At 53.0% G+C, this 22449-nt stretch overlaps 1 protein-coding gene and 1 non-coding gene across 2 annotated transcripts in view; one reads left to right on the forward strand and one right to left on the reverse strand.

Moving 5' to 3' along the window:
* URB1 (URB1 ribosome biogenesis factor) overlaps nt 1-22449 on the forward strand; it is a 64714-nt gene that overhangs the window by 18296 nt on the left and 23969 nt on the right. The window contains exons 9-24 of the mRNA XM_007447427.1: nt 843-1038; nt 2529-2666; nt 5390-5563; nt 6137-6266; nt 7026-7142; nt 8315-8427; nt 10285-10404; nt 11804-11920; nt 12384-12522; nt 13293-13463; nt 14489-14682; nt 16416-16664; nt 17970-18149; nt 19574-20429; nt 21337-21538; nt 22221-22404. Coding sequence (XP_007447489.1) covers nt 843-1038; nt 2529-2666; nt 5390-5563; nt 6137-6266; nt 7026-7142; nt 8315-8427; nt 10285-10404; nt 11804-11920; nt 12384-12522; nt 13293-13463; nt 14489-14682; nt 16416-16664; nt 17970-18149; nt 19574-20429; nt 21337-21538; nt 22221-22404 — 3280 coding nt within the window. The remainder of the gene's footprint in view (nt 1-842; nt 1039-2528; nt 2667-5389; nt 5564-6136; nt 6267-7025; nt 7143-8314; nt 8428-10284; nt 10405-11803; nt 11921-12383; nt 12523-13292; nt 13464-14488; nt 14683-16415; nt 16665-17969; nt 18150-19573; nt 20430-21336; nt 21539-22220; nt 22405-22449) is intronic.
* Nucleotides 17220-17292, reverse strand: TRNAG-CCC (transfer RNA glycine (anticodon CCC)). The gene has a single exon. It is a non-coding gene; the product is annotated as a tRNA-Gly (tRNA).

Consider the following 22449-nt stretch of genomic DNA (forward strand, 5'->3'; position numbering starts at 1 on the left):
ATAGCTTTCTGATCAAAATTATACTCTTTCTAATTCAATTTCTGAAAAATTTTTATTGTCTGTAAAGTGTCATATTGCATTTTAGTTTTGGTCAGTTTATAAGGGGCTGCAAAACTGTGGTGATCCCAGAAGCCATCAACATGACACGCTGTCATGTCACGTTAAAAAAAAGGATTACGGTTTTGTTTTTTTTTTTTTTTTGTGGTACGTGGGCCCCTCACTGTTGTGGCCTCTCCCGTTGCGGAGCACAGGCTCCAGACGCGCAGGCTCAGCGGCCACGGCTCACGGGCCCAGCCGCTCCGCGGCATGTGGGACCTTCCCGGACCGGGGCACGAGCCCGCGTCCCCTGCATCGGCAGGCGGACTCTCAACCACTGCGCCACCAGGGAAGCCCAACCGTAATCCTTTTAAAAGAAAAATGCAGTCTCTGTATTTTTATACTTAACACACACATATATCTTTACATATGTGCTTTTTTGTGTGTGGTTGGAGGGAAGTGGTCAGTAAAATCACAAAAGAAAATTTTAAAATTTCCTCTTCTTCAAAAGTCAGCTGGAACTCAAGGGAGGGAAGGAGGGGTGGGGAACAGAACAAGGTAGAGACTTTTTCAGCCACTCAGAAGTAGAGGGGTGAAGTTCAGGCCCTCTGGTGGAGAGTGGGAGCCCTACAGACCATGAAAACATCTCACTTTCTGCTGGGGGGGGAAATTCACCAGAAATGAAATTTGCCCATCACTGTGTCACAGCCGTGTTTACTGAGCGGAGATACCCCTGTCATCCTGAGCTCTCAGTGCTTTGTGAAGACTCCCTGCTCACCCCTTTCTCTTCTCTCTCTCCCTGGCAGAGGAGGAAACCTGACTCTCCTGCACTTCCTGCTGGGTTTGAAAGCTGCAGCAGACGACGAGCTGGTCGCTGAACTTGTGGTGAACATCCTGAAAGTGTGCCCGGACTTACTGACCAAGTACTTCAAGGAAGTGACGTTTTCCTTTCTCCCCAGGGTGCAGTCCACTTGGTGCAGTAACATCAGACTGCTAAACAAGGTGAAGGCCGCGGGCATTTCGAAGTCTGCTAGATGGGGTCGTGGGCGGGTGGGTGTGAGGAGTTGGTAGTGGTGAGGGGTGAGTGACGTTCTGATAAACTCTGCAGGGTGAGGAACTTCTTTCAGCCGTTCTTCAGGGCATATTTTAGATGATGTTAATTTGGTGTCTTTATCCTCTAAGGACGTTTTACTTCTCACTGAGCTGAATTTTGAGGTTTATGCTTTTGAATCTGTTGAGCCAGTTTCATCTTCAACCAGATTTTGATCAGAGTGAGATCTTGATGAGTTTCGTCACAGTTGGGCTGGAATTAGTGAAATGTCTGAACTGTACAATAGTTTTTAAAGATTGCCATTTCAAGTACTTAGAACAACTTGAAATAAGCTGTGAATTGGTGGTCTGTTCAAGTGGGTATGAATTAATTTCCATCTGATCATGGGTGTCAACCTCCCCTCATCTACCAAAGGAAGTGCCTGCTACAGATTCTTAGGCAGTACTGCCCGGCTCGCTTCACCTCTCTCTGTCTCTCTCTGTCTCTCTCTCTGTCTCTCTCTCTCTGATTTATGGACTGCCTAATGGTGACATACCTGGGATTATTTTCTTGTGCTTTGACCTGGGCACGGGGTTACCTGTAAAACAAACTTTTATTCACATATTCCCTCATTTTCCTTGAATGCCTGTGTGTGCGGTAGTCCCAGCGTGTATTTGGGTGTTTGCTTTTTTTTCTTTTTATGGCCACACCATGTGGCTTGCGGGATCTTAGTTCCCTACCAGGGATCGAACCTGCACCCTTGGCAGTGAAAGTGCTGAGTCCTAACCATTGGACCACTAGGGAATTCCCTCCCAGTGTGTATTTGGGACAAGAAGGAGGCCCTCTGCCCCCCACTTTGGTGACGGTATCCCTGTGGCCACCACCCCTGTCGGGAGCTGCCCTGCCGCTGCTGTCCGGAGGGGCAGGGGCAGGTGCACGGCCGTCGCAGGGCAGGATGGGAGTCCTTGCTTCTCTGTCTTGTAGCCTCATGGCCCTAGAGAAATTACTTAGACTCATCGAGGTCCAGTTTTGTCATCTGTAAACATGTTTTATCTTGATATAAAATATCCCTACCCCAAAGTGTTGTCGTGAAGTGTTGAAAAGATGACATACTTTGTTAGGTGCCTGCCAAGTGCAGTAACTGGTGAGTAGATAATCCGGTTGTGAGTTCTAGCAGTGACTTGTTTGCCATCAGAGGTTTTAAGAGGCTCCCCAGACCACAGACCAGGCTCTCCTTTGAAGGTCGCTGTCCCCAGTAACAGTCTCATGACCCGACTTGTCTCTAACAAGTGGATTTTGGGGTTAATATTCCAGACCTTGTTCCTTGTGGTGAGCCTTGGACCTTTATTACTGTAGTTGTTTTCACTGCAGCGGCTTTACTGTTGGGTGCCTACAATTAGACAGACTCAGGCTTGAAAGCTAACCTCCGCCACCAGCTCATTCTCTGTTCTCCCTTCCCTAGATCTACGCCGCCCAGCCAGACATCTCCCGGGCGTTTCAGACCAGAGAGTTCATCCCGCTTCCCCGGCTCCTGGCCATGGTGATGGTGACCACCGTGCCTCTGGTGTGCAATAAGATCATGTTCACCCAAGCACTGAACGTGAGTGGGGACCCTGACTCCAGACTCTCTCCCGCTTGCCCCACTGGCCATGCTGGGGACTGTGCTGAGAATACTGGCTTGCGTGTATTGGTTCGTGTTTTGTCAGAGCCTCTGAGGCTTTCCATGTGTCCACTCGCCCGCGGACGGTGCCCTGGGGCCCGAGGCACATGCCTGCCCTGCTCCAGCACAGAGCCGGGACGGTAGGACCCCTCCATGGCTCTGGGCCTTCCAAAGGGTGGGAGGGGAAGTGTGCTCAGCTACAGCCTAATGTCATGTGTTAAAGTCTCATCACTTTAGGAACTCTGGATAGGGCAGGACTGAAATTTGCCTAGCAAATGCTTTCTTTTGTGGGTTAAATGAACAGTGTTAAGTTTTCTGGGGAACATTTACTTTGAGGACCAGCTGTTGCAGGAGTTTGGGGAGGACATGTTCAAGGAGAAAATTGATACTTCAAGTCCATGTCATTATTTATTATAAAGGTTCCCAAGTCCCATCAGAAACCACACTGTGAGGGACCCATGCCTTTTTCACCAGAAATCATGGCCTTAGGTGAACAGCCATGAATTGTTGGCATACACGGGTCCTAGGCCAGCCAGCCCCTCCTAAACCCAGGTTGCCTCAAGACCCACCGCGGAGAGACCAGGTGTTCAGAGGAGTGCAGGGCCTGGGCTTTCCTCGGTGTGGGTGGAGTCCCCATCCTTCAGGCAGGCTGGGTTGTTACCTGAACACAGCAGGACCAGGGTCTGCCGTGGTGGGTCGGCTCCGGTGGTGATGGGGCAGTTACCGTAAATTGGCGAAGACTCATTCGACTGTGCGGTTGGACTGAGCATTTCTTGATACCCATCCATTGATTGTGCTGAGAGTGGCCAGGGGGCCGCGGGGAGGCGCTGGAGTAAAGAGGAAGAGGCCTGGGGGGGACCAGCCAGGAAGGCCTTTTGCTGTCGTTGCCAAATCATAGAATCAAGGTGAGGACCCAGCTAGCTTGCCCATCTGTTTTGTGAGAGACACAAGACACAAGTCCCTTATTCCAGGGACTTGCAAAGTAGAATTGAAAGGAAGGTGTCTGATGCCGTCTCTTCACGGGTAGAAGATAGTTTCAGTCTGGCCGGCTGCATTTACACTCCCCCTTGAGCTGACCCTGGTACATACCCCAGTCTGGGATATAAAAGGCTGTCTCGCTGCCTGTCACGCTGTTTCAGGAGAGAGGGGTTGTGCCCCTAGGGGGTGTTGCATCCGCTGGACGGGGTGGCCATGGGGCGGGGAGAGCACATGGCCTCCTCTCCTGCCGAGGCTGCCGTCCTGTGCAGGCCCGGGGCCAGCGGAGGGGAAGCCACAGCTTCGCCTTCTCGTCACTGGCGCTTTCTGAGCTGTGACAGTGTGTTCGTACAAGTGACACCAGAGACAAGTGTGTCTGGGGGGTGGACTTAGGAGTGCGTGGGGTTTTTTAATGACGTTTTTCTTGTATTCTTTACGGTGTTATCTGCAGAATTTTTTTTTTTTTTTTTTGCGGTACATGGGCCTCTCACTGCCGCGGCCCCTCCCGCCGCGGAGCACAGGCTCCGGACATGCAGGCCCAGAGGCCACGGCTCACGGGCCCAGCCGCTCCGCGGCATGCGGGATCCTCCCGGACCGGGGCACGAACCCACATCCCCCGCATCGGCAGGCAGACTCCCAACCACCACGCCACCAGGGAAGCCCCTATCTGCAGAATTTTAATGGCGTATATTTTAGATCAGAAAGAAAAGAGCTTGTTTTAGAAACAGGAAACAAGAATGTGTTTGGAGACAGGGTCTCAGGCTGTTGACTGAGCTTTGTGCTCCAAGCTGGTGGGTGTAACACTCGTTTGGGTCCTGCCTTTGAAGTGATGATGGGGTGGGCGTGGTTATTGGTTTAAGACATTTAATGTAGCCCTGCTTTAGCGTACAACGTCCATGTAAAATGAGACGCCAGCCAGATGGAGTGCTGGGGGCCTGGGGTGTTATTAAACTGAAGGCCCGTCAGAACACCTTCTTCTTTCTACCTGACTGTAAAGCTGCAGCATCCCAGCTTGTGCTCCCTGGACTTCTCTGTACTTGGGAGTCACCCGGGGCTGATGGCATTGGGCTTGGCTGGGCCTGAGATGGAATGTGTCTCCCAAGTGCCCAGGAGACATCCTCGCTGCTGCTGGCCCAGGGACATACTGCCACCGGCCGGGGCCTAGCCTTTCCCCCTTTGTGGTTATAGCACAGGTTCTTGAACCTCTTCAGCGAGTGAGGATTTTGAAGGCCCTCCTGGCTGTCTGAATCCAGGTAGAGAGTCTGGATGTGGGAGGCCTGGGGTGGAGGCTGTGCGCCTAGAGGTGGCTGGCCGGACTCGGGTGCCTGGTGCCCTTGCCCATCATCTCTCCACCTGACGGTAAGTGGAGAGGCCGGTCAGGTCCCGGTGGGATCTCGGCTGTTGTCGAGGCAGGTAATCTGTGGAGCCGAGTGGTGGTCAGGGAAGACTTTACCAAAAACAGACTGTGGAACAGCAGTTAAGAATAACCATCGGACGCCACCTTTAGTAACTGTGATCCCGGCACCTGCTGAGGTCACATCTGCAGGAGGTGAAGCAGGCAGGGTCCCCGGGCCACCTCTGCACAGCGCAGAGGTCTGGCGGGCTCCTGGGAGGGCCAGGGCCTGGGCGCTCCGTGTCCACCAGTGCGGCCCGAAGACACTTGTGGATTTACCTCTTTTTCTTCCCAGCTGGACAGCAAATCAGTGAAACACACAGCTTTATCCCTTATTTCCGTCATTTTGGAGAGAGCCTTAAAGACCATTGATTACTGCCTGAATAAAGGGGCCTGGCAGGAGTCGGGCGTGTACACGGCCGCGATGATGGAGGACTTTGTGCGGCTCTTCAGAGAAGCCCTGAGCAAGGTAGGCCCAGGAGCCAGGCTTGGGCTTTGCTTACAGGGGTCACAGGCGAGCACACCAGAGGGAAAAAGCGAGCTTGGGGGCCCAGAGGGGTGGGTGCAAAGTGAAGGGAAGGGGTTGGGGCACTCCTGGGACTCACGTCTCATAAGGACTGGGGCTGCAGTGATGGGTGGCCTGCTCCTTCCTCCCTGGGCTCGGTCTGGTGAGCAGGGAGGCCAGGCGTCCACAGACTGGGTGGCTGCCCGGAAGAGCCAAGGGCTTGCTGGGCTGGGTACCCCCAGCCGGACATAAGGATGAGTTTCTTGGTTCCCAGTGTCTGGCTCCGGTGAACAGGTCTTCAGGGGTTTGTTTTAATGATCGGTGCTGTGTTTTCACCAAATTCTTACAGTGTTCAGTTCTGGGAATTATACCCCAAAACAGAGCTCCCAGAGGCTGGGACCTCTTTCGGTCACACACACACACTTGCACATGCCCCTCTCCTCTGTTCTTTGCTTCTCCTTGTTAGTAGGTTCAGTTCATTTGTTTCTCTTCCTTTTAAAGGTGACTGATTTTTTGTTTCTTTGTTTTCCCTTTTAGATTTTACCAGATCTGAATGCCGTTGTGTGGGTCTGGCAGTCACTTAGGAAGCAGGAGACAGAACAGAATGACGAGAAAGCAAAGAAAAGGGGCAACAAGACCCCTGCTACCTGCGTGGCTCCCCAGAGCGGTGAGGGGCCTCTTCTGTTTGCAGATACCACTGACACAGGCAGCCTGGGAGCCTCCTGTCCAGAGGGGCTGATCTAGAGGGACTTTGAAGGCCTCCCTGGCTCTGAATGAATCCTGTGTCCTTCTTTGCTTAGGGAGAAGAATGAGCATGGCATTGTACATTGAGGTTTTTTTTTTTGTACATTGAGTTGTGTTTTTTTTTGTACATTGAGTTTTAACATCTGTTAGAAATGTGCCCAAGATTTATGCAAGCACTGTGTCTCTCTAAAATCTTGTATGTTGAGTGCAATGTGCTCTGGCCTTTCCGTGAGGGAGGAGGCCTCTCTTTTGTTCTGCGGATAGCAGTGGGCTACATGGTCGCCCTGGAAATAAGATGTGTTGACTCAGACCTTGTCACTGGTGAAGCGGTGGGCTTCACGTCTTATATCTCTGTCCTGTTTCATCCTTGCACGGCCCTGTAGGGGTACGCACTGCTGCGTGTCCCCATTTTTCAGACGAGGACGCTGAAGCACAGAGAGACAGAGTAGCTTTACCCTGTCCGAGTTCACAGTGGTGAAATCGGGATTTAGACCCAGCCTGTTTGAACAGCTTTGACTTTTACCACGTTGACTCCTTAAATCTTGCTCCATGGGGATCTGTCTGCAGCCTCAGTGTTCCACATACAGTTGACTGTGATGGGTCACGGGTGGTTTGATTGCTCACTGATTGAGGACAGAGAACAAGCGTGTTTCCTGATTCAAGCTGTTTAATTCTGGTTCAGATGATGCAGAAACCATTCTTCTGAAAGCCGCCCTGCTCCAGGTCATCTGCCTCTACCAGAAGGTGGTCCCACACGTGGTCATGCAGTACAACTTTGACTTCAGCAAGCTCCTGAAAGGTGTGTCTCGAGGGATGGTGGGCGCCCCTCCGCTGGTCCTGCCAGCGGGGGTGAAGGAAGGAAGTGTGGATAACCTGGAGCAGAGGCTCTGGCGCCGAGGACCGGGAAGGCTGCTGGGCATTGTGGCCGGCGTGTGTGATCCACCAGCCTGGATGTTTTCATCTGGACCAGTGTTTTTTAAATAGCTGGTCTTCCTTAAGGAGATACCAGATGAACACTTGGCAGCCTCAAGAGAGAAGGGAGAAGCCAGCCAGGCTGAGTTGCCTGCCATGGGTGATAGACAGATGAGATTATGTGATGTTAATTCTAAAGCCTCTTTGCAAAGGAAGAGGGGTGCAGAAATGAGAGCCCCTTAGAAGAAGGTCCCGTTCATGCACAGGCACTTCTGACATAGTTACTTATATTTTACCCAGTGAAGTTCAAACCGCATCTTGTAAAAGTAACATTATGCTTGTCTGGCCACGTTTCCTTGATGGAAAAGTTTGTCTAATAAAACTGACTTTGTAATTGGGCCTACGGAGGAAGACTTGCGGAAATATCATTCTTGGAATTTATATAAGCTACTGAAATAATCCTATTCAAAAAGCTGTAATTAAATTTTTGATGGTTTAAAGGCAAAAAGTTCTCTTGCTGTGAGAATATGAGATTTACTATAAAGTGGCCATTTAACATTTGGTACCACGTCCTTCCCAAGCAAAGGATTAACCCAGAAATCAGGCCAGAGGCTGAGGACCCTGTCTCAGACCCAGGCGGCCACAGGCTGTGCACAAGATGCTTGCTGTCTAGGGAGCAAGGCCTGTGCCCCACACCAGGGGTCACACTCACGAGAGACTGTACCTGGAGGGCAGTGTGCACTGGGGGCTTTGAGCTGTAGGAGGAGGTCACTGTGGGCCGAGTGCAGGGAAGGCAGACAGCACCCCCGCTCCCTGGTGAAGGATTTGGATAGACCTTGGGACGGGGGGATGTGTCAGTGAGGTGTGTGGGCAGGAGAGTGGGCACAGCCTGTGTGAGGGTGACCGCAGGACAAGGATGGGCGGAACCCCCACGTCTTCTGCCTAGTTCCCTGGACAGTTCCCTGTCCTGTCCTCGTGGCCAGGGCGGCAGTAGCTGGGCCCCCGCGCCCGCCCCCCACCCCCCGACGTCTCATCTGTCTTCCTCTTTCCCACCCACAGGCGTCATCTCAGAGGAGGGTCTGCGTGAGGAAGTGCCTGTCACCCTGCAGCACCTTGTTCTCAAGGTGGCCCTGGCACTGCCTGCCAGCAAGTTTCTGTGGTTAAAGGCCCAGGTAGGAGGCTGTGACCCCGCCTCTGTTGTTAGCTCACCTGCAGGCTTGTCGGCTTTCTGGCCTGGGAATTTCTAGCTGCATCAGAACCCTGACTGCTGGTTGCGAAGGAAGATGTTGACGGTTCTCCTTTTAGAGAGAAGCCTCTAGAGCGGAGGCCAGGTCCTGATTTGTGAACCAGGAATCTCTTTGCTTTGCAAAGTAAGGTGCTTAGCTATCCTTACTGAAAATATATTATTGCTGGGTGTTGTTTTTACTTTTTTTCTCTTGACTCTTTTACATTTTTCTTGTCCTTTAAAAACCCTTTTGGAAATAAACAAAATACATTTCCTTCTCCTTTGTCCTCATCCTGGAAGGACTTAAGACAGAGAAGGGAATAGACACCAAGCCACGAGAGGGTTGAGGCTGGTGGAAAAATCAGTAAAGATTGCTGGCGTTGTTTTCTGTGTCTTTGCTAATGTCTTCTAGGATTTCTGGAGAACATAATGTTGAATTGTAAAGGGAACTCAAGATGTAACAGATATTTACCTCTGTATTTAAACACAGGACGACATGTCATTTCTATCCAAAGAGGGAAAATGACCAGGCCAAATTAAGCCTTGTCTGAGTGTGTTTCTCAGTAGCTCAGATGACTTGTTTTAATGACTTAACGTCTTCTTTGAGTTCTTGTATGGAACCAGTAGTGCGGAAACGTACACTGGCACTTTCAGAGGTGATATTTCCAGAAAGGTAGAACACCGTGGCACTGGGATGTCTGTGTTCCCCTAAGTCCTCTTTCTAAGGTTCACCTGCCTCATAGTTGAGGATAGTTCTCACTGAGAACTTGCTGAATGCCAGGCTAGGCACGAGTGTGATATGTATCGTCTCACTTATTACCACTTACAGATGAGACAGCTGGAACGCAGAGTGGTTAGGAGACTTCCGTGGGGTCCCGGCCGTAAGTAGGGAATCCAGGATTGGACCCAGGCAGTGTTGCCCAGACCCTGCTCTCAACTTGACAACCCCTGTGAGGTCGCTGCCAGGACCCCAGTGAGATGATGGATGAGTCTGGGGTGTTTAGTTTTTTACCCCAGCTGAACTAGGCCATTGGGGTCTTGACGATTTAGTTGGAAAGGGAACAGAGGCCTCTTACCTTGAAAGAACTGGTATTAACATATTAGTTTATATCCCATGCTTCATTTTTTGCTCATAAGATGGGTCTGCTGGGCTTTGTGAACAATAGCCCTCACGTGCTCAGATCAGGGCTGCGGGGACGCTCCAGGGAGACACAGATGCATCGGAGTCTGGGCTGGGAAACTGGACCTCCATGTGTTCAAAGCCCAGAAGCCTTTGTTAAGAGGCTTGCTTACGTGTAAGGAACCGATTATATCCGTGCCGGCATCTTGCTGAAATGCAGCAAGCGTGGCGTTGGACGGAGTCAGGCAGCCCCGGGTGGTGTGTTTTCCCGCCAGCCACCCGCCGCCAGCCAGTGCTGTGTCTGCGCCAGGGCTCCTGGGCTTGAGTCCCACCTCGGTCATCAAGCAGCCATTTCCTCCTTGTGCCTCAGTGTCTGCACATGTGAAATGGGGGTGACTGTTGTCCCCACCGCAGGCTTGTTGGGAGGACAAAGTGAGTCAGCGTATGTGAAGCACCTGAAGGGCCCCCGTGCTGACTGTTGTTAACTACAGCTGCTTTCGGGGGTGTGGGAAGAGCTCCTAACTCCTGAGGTTCCTCGTGTATAGCATCCCGGCAGGCTTGCCGAGTGGCGGTTAAAATGAGATGAGATGAGAGACCAGGAAGAACACTGGGCATGCAGTACCTGTTCGCTCAGCAAGCAGTGGCCTTTGTTACATTTATGATATTCTATTGTTCAAACTCCAGGAAGGCCCAGATGCAGAAATTATTGGAGGAAAGCGATCCGTGTTTTACTTACTGATGAAGATGTTTGTGACTAGTAGCCATTCGCATCTCAAGTCATCAACCAAACTTTTGATCGTGAAGGTGAGCCTTTTCTACCAGTTCCTAGTTCTAGAAGCGTTTTGTACAATCTTCCTTATAGTAGATGCTTAGTCAACAGTTGTTGAATTAAGGATGTATTAAGACTGTTACAATTTAAAAACAGAAGGTTTTATGGCAGTTTTAATGTATTCTGTCTTAACCTGGCTGTGTTCCCAAGAGGCAACCTGGTGAAATGGGAAAAGCGGGCACTTTGAAGTCCTGTTCCAAGATTTGAGTCCTGGTTCTGCCGTTCCTGGGTGGCACTGGACAAATTGCTTAACCTCTCTGAACCTAGTTTCTTTGTGGTGAACGGGAATAACAAAACTGTAGGATTGCAAGGGAGGTTACGTGTGATCAAATAGTAGGCCATGCCTGGCACATTCTAGACTCAGTAAGCATTAGGTTTCGGCCCTCTGGGGAACAATTTAATAGGCGATGCCTCTTCCGTCAGCTCCAGACTCAGCCTCCTCCAGGGCCCTGGCGATTGACCGCAGCCATCACCCACAGCACAGTTGTCGCTAGAGTCAGCGGAAGGGAATGAGGAGTTTGTTGGCGTCTCTTCTTTCTTCCACTTGAACTCATTTTCCAGGGCTACATCAGCTCTCGCTTCAGCGCTAGGAAATCTAGTTCCTTGGTCCACTGGGCAGCAGACATCCCGGTCAGGGCCGGGGCCGGGTGGGTTGCTAGAACAATCACATTCATTGTATTCAGGGGACAGAGACTTTACCTTTGAAGCGCCAGTGGTCTTGCCACCCTTCAGCCTCGCCTGAGCTGCTTGGAGGACGCGAAAGTCTAGGTCGTGACCTCTGCAAGGCTGTGCAGGTGTGATTTCATGATCACTCCCAGCATGTGGGTGGAATGGCACGTCAGGCTCTCCCTCAGAGCACTCTGTGCGGGGCTCGTGCCGAGGGGCTGCTGAGACCCCGAGTTCTGTCGTCGGGCCATTTGGGGATGTCATTTAACCAAGTCCTGCCTCGTAACAAGTTCTGCTCCCTTAGAACAGAACTAAGGTGGTGCTTCTGGCCCAGGCCTGGGTCTTGAGAAGCCACATTGAAATGATTCGGCCTGACTGGGTCACTGTCTTGGAGAATTTCCTGCAGGCTGAGGGTTGAGTGGCTGGGAGGAGTCAAGTCCCAGGTTGAAAAGCAGACTTTCAAGGAGCAGCGGGATATTTTCCCTTTTTATTATTTAAGAGTTGAAGGAGAGGAATAAGCAGCAGCGAGACGAGGGACTGGTTCTCCTTGATCGAGCCCAGAGCGACCTCTTTTCCTCGTTTCCCTCAGCAGTGGGTGTTGTTCTGAGGCGTAGCTTTTAGAGTAAAACTGGATGGAACTTTTACCCCCTCTGTGCTCCGTGGGTCTCAGAGGACCCACGGAAAGCGGGTTCTTCCCTGACTTTTCAGATCCTGCGGGACACAGGGGTGTTTGAGCACACCTGGCAGGAGCTGGAGCTGTGGCTGGAGCACCTGGATGACACCGAGCAGGAGAACAAGGAGGCCGTGATTCAGTTTTTGGAACGCGTGAGCACGTATTTCCCTCGTAAAGAAGCACATTCAGGACAGCGTACTAAGTGATCCTCAGTATAATTAAGGCATTTTTGATGTGCCAGAGCCCAGAGGCCTCTCCTCCTGACTCACTTCCTAATTCTTGCTGAGATGTCAGAACTATTTAGTTTTAGAATCTGTAAAATGGGACTATATTACTGTGTGCTGTTAGCTTCCTTTTGGGCGTTTGTTTTTGTAGGAGGGATTAGTGGTACGCTAAGAGCAGTATTAAAAGCAATAGTCTGATGCGAAAAGGAGATATTTTTTAAAAATCTACAACAAAAAGTTTTTTTAAAAAAACCTTGCAGAAAAACTATTGTTTTTTGAAGGCCTGCTAAGATTTTTGCTCTTCCCTTTATTTTACCTGCGACATTTGGGGTCATTTTTCATTTCACATGTGACCATCTAAATATTTCCCACTTGACTCTTTAATGCTCAGGTTCTCCTGACATTGGTGGCGAATCCCTATTCATACACGGACAAAGCGTCTGACTTCGTCCAGGAAGCCAGCACCCTGCAGGCCTCCATGACGCGGCAGGACGCCGATGATGTCAGCATTCCCATCTCCCACATTGATGGTGGGTGCCGCTCCCCGTGCTCCTCGGGCTTCTGAAGAGCCAGCCACGGAGGCATATTAGAGGCAAAACAGAATTGCACTGAAGCCTTGTACGGAGGGCAGACGTCCCATTTCTTTGCATCAGAGATCAGCCGCCTCTGGAATTGGAAATCCCCTTATTTGTAACAGGAAATAGGTGCAGGGCTTATTTGCTGCGTTGTTTCTATTTGTGCAGTGTTTACTTTGTGCCAGGTGATGCTTTAAGCTCTTAATAAATCCTAACTCATGTAACCTCATAAACAACCCCAAGCTGGGGGGGATTATCCTCATTTTATGTATTGACAAGGCAGCTGAGGCACAGAGAGGTTAAGCAATCTGCTCAGCCTCACACAGCGAGGATGTAGCAAAGTCAGGATTTGACTTCAGACACTCTGGCCCTAGTCTGTGTGTCAACCCTTATGCTCTGTGGCTTCTCAGGTTTTGGCTTATTTCTGTGACTATCCAGGTTAAAGTTTCTGGGCTTCTCAGTGTCACGTGAGGGAACTTCAACCTGTTATCACCTGAGCTGGATAGTCCTGCATTTTGTCTGGCAGAGATCTTAAGATTTTATAGATAATGCCCTTATTTGTTTAGAATCAAACATTACACTAAGTGTTTTCCCCCAAGAGAAGTTTAGCTTCTATTTTTTCCTCTTTTTGCACATGTTCTCTTGCTTGCCCTACCTGTGGGATTCTTGCAATAGACTTCTTTGCCACCTCTTGCCTGGCCTTGATTCCCGTCTTTCTGCCTCAGATGTTCTCGACATGGTGGATGTCCTGGTGGAGGGCAGCGAAGGCTTGGATGAGGAGGTTGGATTCTTACTGAATGAAGACATGATCCTGCTCACATTCCCATTCAGTGCTGTGGTCCCCGCTGCCCTGGAAGCCAGGAATAAGTTGCTCCTTGGAACAGAAAGTGAAGCAGGTACCTGTGTATAGTGAGGATGTTCTGGCTGCATCAGGCCAGCTGGGTCTCTGTGGGGTAGGAGGTGGGATTCCAAGGGCTTTGGAAATAATTGCTGAAACTCAAGGCAGCAAGGGTTCAGACCCACCAAAGTGATAGCTGCACAGCTGGTAGAACTAAGTATACAGGGGTAGGAATCTAGAGGCTGGCTAGGCTGTTGGGAAATGGGCGTTTGATGGATGGGTCTGAAATAGTGTGTTTGCATGGTGGCACAGACACCTGCTATAACACCGGTATTTTCTCTTCAGTATTTATTCTTGATATCTTGATGCTAAGGTACAAGTCCTTCATCCTTACTGGGTATCCAGGCAACATAGACCCAAGAAAGCACTCACAGATCGCAGTGGTGTAATTAGTCAGGATTGCTCAGGCTTTGCTGCAGTAACACATACGCGCCAGTGCGTCAGTGGTTTAAGGAATAAAGGTCTCTCTCTCGACCGTGTCATAGTCCAGGACAGGTCAGGTGCTCTCCTGGGTGGCTGTTGTCCAGGAGGTAGCTCAGGGATCCTGGCTGCTCCCATCCTGTAGCTGTGACATCTCAACCTATGGCTTCCAAGGTCACTGTGGAAGAGGAAGGGAGAGTGGACAGTCAAGCAGAGGTGTTCTGGCCAGGCCTGGAAGTGGCTAAGCGAGTCGTGTGGTCCCAGCCTAACTGCAAGGGAGACTTGTGTGCCAAGGAAGTGAAAATGGATTGGTTTGCACCAAGCAAGTCCCTGTCCCGGGTGGCCTTGGCCTCACCTCTTCAGTGCCTGGGTCTCCACTTCTGGGCCTCAGCACCCGAAGTCTCACTGTGTGCTGTATGTTTAATAAAAGTCTGGCATGGTCTGCAGTGGTAGCATCTGCCTTCCAGCGTGGTTGTGTGATCGCTTGCAGAATGGTTATGACTCTTTCTGGGTCTTGAATATGGGTGGGAGTTGGTGTTATTGATGGGTCACAGAAGGGCGGTCCCAGCAAGCCTCTCCCTGCTGTGTCTCCCTCCTTTGCAGGAGAAAGCATCGTGGCGTATCTGACAGGGGTGTTGACAGACCTCCTCCACACCCAGAGAGACCCGCTGGCTCTGTGTCTTCTGCTTCAGTCTTACGACAAGTTGGAGCCTCCGCTCCCACCTTGCTGCCGTCAGCTGTCCAGGTTCAACAGATACTACAGCCTCTGGATCCCGGAGCCAGCCCGAGAGGCCTTGGTGAGCTGCGGCGGCCACCACTCCTGCGGAAACCTAGAAACCCCCGGAGGTTCCTCCCTGCGGGCCGCAGCGGGCTGTACCCCAGCTGTGTAGCTTTCACATCTTAACAGGGTGAAGGCTCTTCACCTTCTCGTTTCCCCAGAGTAGGAGAGGAAGGCACGTGGTGTCTCTGCCGCTCAGCTAATGTGACGAGACCCCGAGGGGCTCCGCGATGCAGCAGAACTGAATTCACCGCTGGCTGCACCTTTCGGCTTTGAGGTTGGGGTTGGGGGCGGGGTCTCCTCCTCCCTCCCCGAGTGGTCTGTGCACGCTCGCCTCACAGCCCTCGTCTGCACACCTCAGCGGCTCCTAGACTTGGCGTGCTCAGCGGTTAGACCTGAAGGCCGCTAGCAGGCTACGCTCTGCTAGACGGGAAAGCGAAAAAAGAAAATGATTTTCTCCTGGTGGAGACTGCATTCTTAAAAGGGGTGCTGCAGGTCTGGCTCTGATGCAGCGTGCTTAGGATTGCTGGGTGGAGCAAGAAATTTACTTTGTGTTGTGCGCTTTTGTGTGTTCACTCAGTTGTGGCTGCGCTTGAAAAAGCAGGCAGCTAAGGAGGACCTCTTCCTCTTATGAACATGGTAGCAGGAGCCTGTGTTGATTGCATATTCACGGTTTGTTAGGGCCTCATCCCTAAGTGCATCACACGTATTTTACGCCATTTAATCCTCACGACTCAGAGAGGGGTCTGGACTTAACTATCCTCCTTGTACATGTGGGAAAACTGAGGTTCAGAGCAGTTCCGCCCCCAGGCAGTGGTGGACTCAGGATCCAGACAGGCCTCTGGGCTCCAGAGCCCAGGCCCATCACAGCTATCGCTGCCTTCCCCGCCTGACAGGCCATGGTCAGCAGGTGGTCAGAGCCACACAGCAGCTTCCGTGGGTGTTAGCAGTCCGTGCTGTGCTGCACAGTGCTCCAAGTGTAGGCGTCCACTCCGTGGAGTCAGGCACTCGGCGGTTCTCACCCGTGAGGGCGCGTCAGGATCCCCCAGACACTCGTTCAGACGTGGTCGCTAGGCGTGTGATTCAGCAGGTCTGGGGCGGGCCCAGGAATTTACATTTTCTAGCAAGTTCCCGGGTCATGCTGTTGCCGGTCCAGGGTCAAGCCCCGCTGAGTTTCAGGGCACCAAGCAGCCTAGTTGTACTGGCCTTAGGAAACAGTGTTTGGAGTTATAACAAGAAAAGCCACGTGGGGTGAATAAAGAAGGCAGTTTGGGAATTAAGTTAGAAGAAATGACCCACTTGGAGGCGGAATGATTTCAGGAACTTATCTTCCGTCCGGCCACGTCCTCTCATCCTCCCGTCCTCCCGGGGGAGGCCTTTGGAAGGCGTGCAGGTCACCCAGCTGGCTCCTTCCCAGGGTGGCATTTTCCAGTTTCCAGGGATTAATCATAGTGACTCCTGTGAGTAAAATCCTGTCTCTGTGCCGCGTGACTCCTGTTCTCCAGAGCGTGTAAATACCTCCCTGGCTCAGTGCCCTCACGTGAACACACGCTAGGAAAATACGTGTAACTGAGCATGTTGGGACTTTACTTGAATAAAATGCCACAGGGTCACATAGATTTTCATATCAGTAGGTGGTTTTTGTGAAACGTGCCTCTGTGCGCGTGTCGCCCTGTCCCTGTTTTAGCACCCTGTGCCCTTTGCCCCTGGTGCTGATCTGTCTTTTCTCTTTCCTCCCCTGCTGTCTCCCAGGTGCTGCAGATGTCGGGCAGCCCTACTCCGCTGGACCCCCCAGCCTCCTCCTTCAGTGCCCTGCTGCAGATGGCCTACACGGGCCAGGGCCAAGGTCAGGGCCAGGGCCCGGGCGCATTCCCGCTCCTGGACGAGGGGGTCCAGGGGCGGCTGCGGGCTGCCCTCCTGCACCTCCCGACGCACCAGGCCCTGCGCTCTGCCAGACACCTGCTGCTGTACATCAAGAGCACCGTGGAGAACTTCAGCCAGGTCACTGCTGCCCCCGCTCCCTGGCTTTACCACCTGCAGAGAGTGTGGCCTTCTGCCAGTCGGGTCCACACTGAGTGATGGTGTGGATGGAGGCCTGGGGCCCCACTGTCGCCCCGTTTGTCCACACACGGGGAGGGCGGTGGCCAGTGTGCAGGGCCTCGAGCAGGCCGCAGTTTGGGAGCCTCGGCTCCGGGTGCTGTGCACTCTCCCTGGAGCAGAGGCGCAGGTCTCAGACTGGGAGCCGCGTGCAGCTGAACATGGTCGCTGGGGCAGCTAAGGCCGGACGGGGCCCTTCCCACGGCTGAGCGGGTCCGTGGCACGACCAGGTGTCGTCCCCTCTGCCTTTATAAGTTTTAATTCGGCGGCTCCCGAATTGTTGGGCCTTCTGTCCCCGAGGTGGTTTACAGATTTTTAGTTTAGGGTTGTTGTTGTTGTTGTTGTTGTTGTTGTTGTTTTAATATTTATTTATTTGGCTGCTCCGGGTCTTAGTTGCCGCGTACAGGATCTTTTTTAGTTGCGGCAGGCGAACTCTTAGTTGCGGCATGTGGGATCTAGTTCCCTGACCGGGGATTGTACCCGGGACCCCTGCATTGGGAGCGCAGAGTCTTAGCCACTGGGCCACCAGGGAAGTCCCTTGGTTTAGGTTCTGAGGTGGGCTTTTCCCCCTCACCTTGGTCAAAATAAATCTGTGTGTTTCATCAAGATTTAGGAGGACAAGTCTTATTAAGAAATGACTTTGAGGGCTTCCCTGGTTGTGCAGTGGTTAAGAATCCGCCTGCCAATGCAGGGGACACGGGTTCGAGCCCTGGTCCGGGAAGATCCCACGTGCTGCAGAGCAACTAAGCCCGTGCGCTACAACTACTGAGCCTGTGCTCTCGGGCCTGCGAGCCACAACTACTGAGCCCGCGTGCAATAGCTACTGAACCCATGTGCCACAACTGCCGAGCCCGCGTGCCTAGAGCCCGTGCTCCGCAGCAAGAGAAGCCAGCGCAATGAGAAGCCTGCACACTGCAACAAAGAGTAGCCCTCGCTCGCCGCAACTAGAGAAAGCCCACATGCAGCAACGAAGGCCGAACGCAGCCAAAAATAAATAAATAAATTCTAAAAACTTTTATAAGAAAAAAAGAAAAGTGACTTTGAGGTTGTTTGCAGTTTACCGGGAGTTGCCATTTTAGCCTGCTTCCCTCCTTGATTCTTGTTTCTGGCAACTCGTCCCTTCTGGCCCTGGGGGGACGCGGCAGTCAGTGCTCTGGTGACTGTCAGCCCTTCCTGGGCCTGAGGGTCGTGTGTCTCTCGTCCTCACAGCTGGGCAGGAGGATGGGGCCTCCCCTGCTGCAGTTCCTCCTGGACCTCCTCAAGCACCTGGTCATCCACTGTCAGCAGCTGGACGCCCAGAACCAGCAGAAGCGCCAGGCTGCCCAGGCTGAGTCTGACCTCTTTTTGGACGTGGAGTCCATGGCCTTGCTGGAGTTGGCCGATGACAAGGTACCGCCGCCCTTCTTCCCTGGGTCTCCTTCCGGTTCGCCTTTTCCTGTGAGGTCACAGCCACTGGCTTTCCCTCCATTCTGGTTAGAAGCAAGTACGTGTTCATTTCAGGGAAGTAGGGAGATGCAGAGAACTCCAAAGGAGGCCCTAAGCACCATCCCCCACCCACCGCGAGAGAAGCACGGTTTACTTGGGGCGGTCATCTTTCCAGTCACTTCTCTGCTCACACTTGCCCTGCTGCGAGCACTTTCCCTCCCACTGTGCTGTGAGCGTCCTGAGAACTCGGACTGCGTATTTTCCTCTTAAAGGGTTGCAGCCCGTGTCGAGCAAAGGCTGGGCAGTGGGTGGGGCCCTTCATCGTGAACACACACAGCGACCACACTGCCTGGGGAGGAGCGAGCCTTCCCCTCCTGCTGGCAGTCTCGTGAGTCAGCTTTTTAACTGGGGCCAGGCCGAATCTTTCTCACCATTTGCCATTTGGCCTGTTGTACTGGGTTTGGGTGCAGGCGTGTTCCTCAGTTCACAGTCGAACGCATGGCTCCCTTCCTTTGATCTCCAAGGGGGCTTTCTTGGGGGGGCATTTGTTGGTGCAAGACCACCTGTTAGCCAGTCATTGGTCAAAGCACTCCTGATGTGTGCTTTTCTGTTTTTCTTTCTATTTGGGAAAGCTCAGTTGGAAAGTGTGATAGGCTCCTCTTTCCTTCTTGAAGAGTAAATAAGGAAAAAAATTTCTTTCTGTCCCCGGGGACTGGGTGACGTCATTGACTAGGAATCGTGTTCAGCGAGGCTGCATCAAGTCATCATCTAATCCAGCAAAGCACACTCAGCTGCTCTTTGCTCAGTGGTTTAAACTAGTCTTGGGGTCAGAGCTAGTTCCTCAGGGGGTCACTCGAGCCCCCGTCTCCTTCTGAAAGTGGACGCAGTTTCACCTTCAGTTCTGGATCGTTTAATCCCTACCCATCTTCCCCAGCCACAGAGTCTCTCCGCAGCCAGGGTAGCCCTGCCCTGGTTGTCGGGTGGTACCCACGTCCCTCAACCAGATTTATTTAGGAGGGCAGGGCTGCTAGGGAGAAACCAGGAGACAATTGATCGTCATCCTATTTTGGCATTTCTACGTGGCCCGGCCCTGCCTGAGTGACTGTGGAGAGCAGTTTTACTGCACGGTAAATTCATTCAGGCTGCATTCATCAGCTTCCTGCTGGTCTGGGGGTCACTGACCGAGTCACAGTCCAGGCCCCGTCGTTGTACAGGGGAGGAGGTGCGTTATGATGGGGTAAGAGCTTTGGGCTTGAGTTGGGGTGCTGCTGGGACTTGGGCTTGAGGGTGGAGTGGCTTAGGAAAGCTGCTTTCTGCTCTCCGTCCTCCTCAGTGGCAGCTGCTGGCTGGGCCGTGGGTGAGGCCTGTGCCCTGTCACTGTGTTTCAGACGTTGGAGGAGGTGCTCGTGGCCATCCTCAAGCATCCCACGCTGGAGGGCTGGTACCTGGCCCTGGAGCAGCAGGCGCTCCCCCCGCACACCCTCAGTCCCGTCCTCGTGAAGCTCCTGGCAGCCCACCTCAGTGCGGGGGTCCTTCCGCTGCTGGTGGCGAGTGCCCCCGTCCTCCAGAGCCTTGGTCAGCTGGGGCTCCTGGCCAGGTACTCGGAGGCCGTCACCCAGAGTGTCCTGAAAGAGCTGCGGAACCGGAGGGCCTGCGCAGCCACGCCAATGCCGAAGACCCTTCCTCAGCTCGAAGCCCTGCAGGGCCTGCACCCGTACATGGAGGGCGCCCAGCTCCGGGAGGTCACCCTGGCCCTGCTGAGCCTGCCCGAGGCCCACCTGGTGGCCCAACGACCCACTAAGTCCCTCCAGAAGGAGAGACACCTGAACGCTCTCGGGGAGACCCTGGTCCAGCTGCTGACCAGCCGCCCCCAGGAGCAGCTGCAGAGCGGCGAGCTCCTCCAGGCCTCCGAGTACGTGAGAGGCCTGGGGGCTTTGCTGCCCGCGCTGGCCGTGGACAAGCTGGACGCCGTACTTCTCCAGGCTCTGCAGAGAGAGCCGGCTCTGGCCCCCGCAGTCGGGGTCGCTCTGCTCGACTACTGCCTGGCCCGGCGGACGCCGGTGGCCCTGGGCACCGCAGCCCTGCTCCTGCAGCACAGCTCTCCCCACCTGCTGCGGTTTGAGTGGTGGTGCAGGCGGGCCAGCCTGGGGCTCTGCCTGCAGGAGGCCCTGGACGACTTCCTCCCTGTCATCCGCATGTACCTCCAGTGCAGGACCCGGGAACACTTCATGCGCCCTGCAGGAGGTACAGGAACTGGGGAGCTTTGGGAGGGCTGAGAACTGTGTGTCCACCCTTAAGCCCTGGGACTTCACTTTCTGGGGGTATCGTTTAGTTCTGTTTTTCCTCCGAGGTCTGACCCAGCTCTGAGGATGGAGCTCCCATCGACCCTGAGTTACCCACGGGAAGCTGGGGCCGGCGGTGGGCGGTAGCTATGGCCTTTGGGGGCCAAGGAAGGAGCGGCCCCGGCTGGGTCTTGTTAGGTTGAGGGAGTGGCGCGGGTGATGGTCCTTTGCCCCGTTGCCCTCTCCCCACCGTTGGGAGCGTTGGTGAGTCCGTGCTGAGCCAAGGCAGTTGGCTGGGCCCCGCTCTCTCTTCTCTCTCCACCCATTGGGTTTCAGATCCAAGGCACTTCCTGATCACCTCCAGTTCAATTTAATTCATTTTTATCGTGTGTATGGATGATTTTTCGCTCACTGCTTTGCCTTTGTGCTGCATAGCTTCATATCATCAATAACAGATGTTTTTAAAAAGTAAGAGCGCCCCTGCAGGAGGGCGTCTTCCGGCCAGTGGTTCTCAGTGCTATTCTCGTTCCCCAGTGAGTTCAGGACCTGGGTGCTCACCGTCTCGTCATGACCCTCGAGCTGGGGCTATGCCCAGGGCCTGCGGGACTGAACGGTCCCTGTCAGGGTTGAGTGATGAGAGGTGACCAGTGGCGTGCTGGTAAATGTTTTAACCACTGGCCTTTGGGGGAGACTGATTTGTAGCATTTGCCGATTTCCGTGGCGTCACAGCTCCTGCCGTGGTCAGTCTCGTGCTACCAGTGTGACATCACGCAGGTCACAGGTTTCCTGAAACAGAGCCACCAGCCCTTGTGAGCCGGTTGTCGTGCTCCACGGCGCTCACCTCTCTCTCCTGCTTGTCTCTGCCCCAGTATCCTCTGCTGTCATTCCTGTCTTGAGGAAGGCCCTGTGGAGGCCGCTGCAGACCAGGCTTCTCAGTGCTGACGGGCCCCTAGAGTCTGGGCTGCATCAGGAGATCCTGGCCCAGCTGGTCCCATTTGCAAGAGCCAAGGACCTCCGTGTCCTCATGGACCGATTGCCCCGCTTGCTTCAGACTCCAGGCAGTCACAAGAGGTATGAAGGCTCAGATTGTTTAATGGCTCTCCCTGTCTCAGCTTCCCTTTTCCCTGTAGTGGTTATAAAGCTGTGGAAATTGCTGCGTTGCTGTTGTGCAGTTGAGGAGAGCGCAGTTCCTCTGAGAACTCTACTTCCATCCTGGCTGGAGCAAGTTCATCTCCATAAGTGGGTGGTTCTGATTCCCTTAGAGCCGTGGTTATCAACCAGGGCTTGCCCGCTCCAGGGAACATTTGGCAACGCCTGACACCTTTTACTGTCACGATATGGGTATGGGGGGCTTGTTGCTTCTGGCTGCTAGAGGGTGGAGGCCAAGGGTGCTGCTAAATATCCTGTAATGCACAGGACAGGCCCCTTCCCCTCCCCACAGAGAGAGAATTATCTGGCCCAAAATGTCAGTAGTACTGAGGCTGAGATAGCCTGATTTAGACAAAGTCTGGACAATATATCCTTTTTCTGGTGTGCTAATAGTGTTTCCCCAGTCGTAAAAGTTCTGGTACGTCTTTGAAGTTTGCGTAAGGGGCAGGGGAAGCCTGTGATCTCTGTGCTTGGGTAGTTAGTGTAGGGACCAGGGCTCAGGGCATCTGCCTCATATGGCCCATTGTGATGTTGGATTATATATACTTAAAGCTAGAGGGATTTGGGCCATGCCTGTAACTCTGAGTTTTGTCTTCTGCTGCAGTTGGGTCGTGGCTGACTCTGTCTTGGCTGTCCTGGAAGGGTCGGCAGAAGAGCTGCGTGCTTGGAAAAAGACTCTGCTGGAGGCCTGTGTACAGTGGCTGATCGCGTCCTTTAGCGGCGGCCAGCAAGATGATGGTACCCAGGATCGAGAGAAGCAGATGCTGCTAAGATTAAATGAACTGTTGGTAGGTGTCTCTTATTAGAGCCCCTGGTTAAATTTTTAAGGGAAA

This window comes from Lipotes vexillifer, unplaced genomic scaffold (assembly GCF_000442215.2).
Source record: "Lipotes vexillifer unplaced genomic scaffold, Lipotes_vexillifer_v1.1 scaffold689, whole genome shotgun sequence".
Taxonomy (NCBI): domain Eukaryota; kingdom Metazoa; phylum Chordata; class Mammalia; order Artiodactyla; family Lipotidae; genus Lipotes; species Lipotes vexillifer.